This window comes from Poecilia formosa, unplaced genomic scaffold, assembly GCF_000485575.1.
Source record: "Poecilia formosa unplaced genomic scaffold, Poecilia_formosa-5.1.2 Scaffold183, whole genome shotgun sequence".
Classification (NCBI taxonomy): domain Eukaryota; kingdom Metazoa; phylum Chordata; class Actinopteri; order Cyprinodontiformes; family Poeciliidae; genus Poecilia; species Poecilia formosa.
Window position 1 is genome coordinate 7,512 of NW_006800122.1, and position 4,121 is coordinate 11,632.

Here is a 4,121-nt window from a genome sequence, read left to right on the forward strand (position 1 = left end):
GATGAGGGCTCTCCACCTCTGTCGTCCTCTAAAGCTATTCAGTTGTCTGTTGCTGACATCAATGACAACCCACCCGTGTTTGTGGAACAGTCCTACAGCGCATATGTGAGTGAAAAAAACAAACCTGGCTCGTCTTTTTGTACTGTTTCTGCTCGAGATCCTGACTGGAGACAAAACGGTACAGTGATTTATTCTCTGTTACCTGGTGAGGTGAACGGTGCCTCGGTGTCCTCCTATCTATCTGTTAATGGAGACACAGGAGTGATCCACGCTGTGAGGTCATTTGACTATGAACAGTTCAGGAGTTTTAAAGTCCAAGTGATGGCCAGAGACAATGGTTCTCCTCCTCTCAGCAGCAACGTGACTGTCAGTGTGTTCATATCTGATGTAAATGACAACTCTCCTCAAATACTGTATCCAGCCCCAGAAGGCAGCTCCTTCATGACTGAGTTAGTCCCTAAAGCTGCACATGGAGGGTCTGTGGTGTCCAAAGTGATAGCAGTGGACGCAGACTCTGGACAGAACGCCTGGCTTTCCTATCATATAGTCAGATCCACAGATCCTGGACTTTTCAGCATTGATCTGCATAGTGGAGAGATCAGGACACAGCGGGACATTTCAGAATCTGACAGCATGAAACAGAACCTGATTGTTGCAGTGAAAGATAATGGACAGCCCTCTCTGTCTGCCACCTGTGCCATGTTTTTACTTATTTCTGATAACTTGGCTGAAGTGCCAGAACTGAAAGACATTTCTTATGATGAGAAGAACTCCAAGCTGACCTCTTATTTGATCATTGCACTGGTTTCTGTGTCCACCTTCTTTCTGACCTTCATCATCATCATCCTGGGTGTGAGGTTTTGTCGCAGGAGAAAGCCCAGACTGTTGTTTGATGGAGCAGTAGCCATACCAGGAGCTTATCTTCCTCCAAATTACGCAGATGTTGACGGCACAGGAACTTTACGCAGCACCTACAATTATGATGCCTACTTGACAACAGGATCTAGAACCAGTGACTTTAAGTTTGTATCATCTTACAATGACAACACGCTGCCTGCTGACCAGACTCTGAAGAAAAGTCCAATTGATTTTACTGATGTGTTTGGAGTCTGTGATGATTCCCCAGAGGTATGAATCTTATAAGTATTCATAATTATAGGCTGCAGTCTAAGAAAGACTGTAAATACACTTACCCACCACATTCTTGGCCCTCACACTCTCCTTATTTCAATCTCACCCTTTATTGATTATGTGTACCTTAATTTTAACACATTTCTGTCTTAATTTTAGTTAATGCACTCATATTTATTGACACTGAACAGTAGTCTTCAAAATATTGTTACATTTATGCCAGTCTTTCATTTGTCCATGTTCAACACCTTTGTTTGTTTTCAGCCACATTTCAACTTTGGTTTTAAAATAACGTTTTCCATATCCATGTGTCATAGCATTATTTTAGTTGAAATTTACAAAATAATTTCTCTTTCCTACATGCACAAACTAATGAATCACCTTTGCTGATGTATTTCACAGAAAAAAATCCAATTGTTCTCATTTACTCTGTATTCCATTAGTTCTTTTTATCGCATAAGACTCTTTTTTGTCATTTATAGACATTATTTTAAAATGTGTTATGTTTGTGAAGGTATTCTATGACCAGCCTGCTTTTCTCATTGACATTCGACATGCAGAGTGTGCCAGTTCATCTTTACAATTGAGTTTGTAATTGAATTTTAAAACACTTTAAGACTAAAATCAAGATCAAGCTTCTAAATAATACTATTACCATAACCTTTATAATTTTGCACAACTGAGCTACGCTAAAAATATCAAATTAATTCAAAAGACTCAAAGATCAATGTCAGTCTTATTCCCAGATATCAAGTTAGAAGATGCTGAATCAGTGAGAAAAGGATTGTGTTAATTCGTCAGACACACTTTTTTGTTTCTTTTGTGTATTCCATAAGAGCAGATCAAACAGGCTCACATAGGCTAACGTACTATTTTCTTTTAATTTTGTTTTCATCTTATATGTATATTTTCACTTAGAGTTCAAAAGCTCATGTGTAGATTCTTTGCTAACATAGGAACTTAGAAATAAAGTACTTCTTTCTTTTTAGTGTAGGTTAGGCTTTCTCTCATTCTTTCTTTCACAGAATGCTTTGAGGCTTTTTTTGTCTTCTTTGATTGCAGTGATTTTTCTGATTGTTGTTTCAAAGTCTAACTGAGTCATATTCTATGTTTTATGTGTCTTTCAGTGGTCACATCAGATTGTTTTTTAAAGTATAGTTGTTTAGTTCTGATATTATACCTGCACAGAAATATACTATATTCTAAGCGTAATGATTACCTGTGGCTCTTCACATTCTTTGAACTGTAAGGTACAGCCATGTTTCAAAGATATAAAAAATCATTAGCCTGAACAAGAGGTAGCATTGGGAGTAATGAATATGTCTTTCAGTATTTTATGGATGCGTTTTATTTGCTAACATAATTTTTCATTGAATAGTGGGATGCTAAAAACGTTGTTTCATGTCATTTGGTTTGTGATCTCTAAAATGAATTGTTAGTCACAGATTATAACAAAAAATAAGACGGAATGCTTTAACAGAGCTAATAAATAACATTACTTTGACAGAGCTTTTGTGTCTACAGAACTGATGTTTTTACTCATGCCTTTTTGATTGATGTGGCAAGCTAGTTTTATTCATGATGAAATACTAACAGCTGCAGTATTTTTAAAATGAAACCGTGTCTTTGTACGAAATGGAGTAGAATCGTTTTTAAAGTCAAAGCAGTGATTTGACATTTTTAGTATCGTGTGGAAAAAGTTAGCAATTTACACAAGCTGTGATGGGAATTTCATATAATCATTGAGCTGCTGTGGACAATTTGTACTTTTGGACTGAGTTCCTTTTTACTTTGATGATACCACGTCACTCTGGTATTTGTGGATCTATAAGAAGACTGAAGAGATGTTAAGGAGATTAATTGATCCTATTTTACATTAGACACAGTTGCAATTAAAAAGAAATCAAGAACAACAAAATGCATTTGGTCATTTAATATTCAAAAGGCCAAAACAGCGTTTTGAAGTCACTCATAACACCTAAGAGCGAAAATTAAGACTACAAGCAAACTTCTTATAGACGGCTTTTTTTTTTACTTCCACTTTATACATCAGTATCCTATTCTGAGAAGGAAAAAAAAAAAAAAACACTCTCTGCTGGTATCTGGTCCACACTTCTTCTTTCCACGAAACACACATTTGAGACAGTTTGTACATAGATAAAAATAACAATCTACTGAGTTTCATGTTCCTATGTCAAACAGAAAGTATTAGGTTAAAATTAAAGTTTATGATTTAGTTTTCCAGCCACAGAGATTATCAATCCAGCTCACAAATATATGTTGTAATAATTGGTGGGAATCAGGCCTGCTGTCTTCTCCGCTGCTGAAGAAAGATTGCTCAGTAGAGCAATCTTGTGAAGTACTATGAGGTGACTGTAGGTGCCATTTGGTGCTGCAATGTAGTGTCTTGATATGCAGCGGTCATACGTCTCCTTGTGTGTGCAACAGTTTTCCTTCGCCTCAATTGTTGTTTTCTCAGGAGTTAGAGCAGTTGACTGGGAGAAAGATCTGATTTGATCTGTTGTGGTGGAGAGTGAATGGAAGTGGGAAACATTTTTTGTAAGGCAGCTTACAAAATTTAAGATGAAAACTGTGGAAGGTTTGGATGTGTAGATGCTGAACTTGAACTGAAGATATTTCAGTGATCTTTTCTGCAGGAACTCAAGATGTCGCTACATACCAGTCTAAAATGTTTACACCTCTCTCCTTTGTCAACTCGCAGTCAATGCGGTTTTGAGCTGTTCACAATGACGGTGCAGTGGGGCTAAGCTGTGGTGTAGACTTTGTTTTTATATCTTCATGAGAAGTTGATTCATCTGAAACATTGGCTGATTTACACCGGATATTTGAAAATGGATTTGCACAAAAACGTTTTTGTGTCGTGGAGCTGCTACGCATTTTTTCTGCTGAACGTAGCGCATGGAGACATGAGCTATTCTTTATCGGAGGAGATGAAACGAGGTTCAGTTATTGGAAATATCGCGAAGGAT

At 37.2% G+C, this 4,121-nt stretch overlaps 1 protein-coding gene across 1 annotated transcript in view; it reads left to right on the plus strand.

The window, feature by feature from the left end:
• Positions 1–4,121, plus strand: part of LOC103147518 (protocadherin beta-10-like) — a 21,537-nt gene that overhangs the window by 5,945 nt on the left and 11,471 nt on the right. Inside the window, exon 3 of the mRNA XM_016678427.1 lies at positions 43–210. Within this exon, the coding sequence (XP_016533913.1) occupies positions 43–210 (168 nt within the window). The remainder of the gene's footprint in view (positions 1–42; positions 211–4,121) is intronic.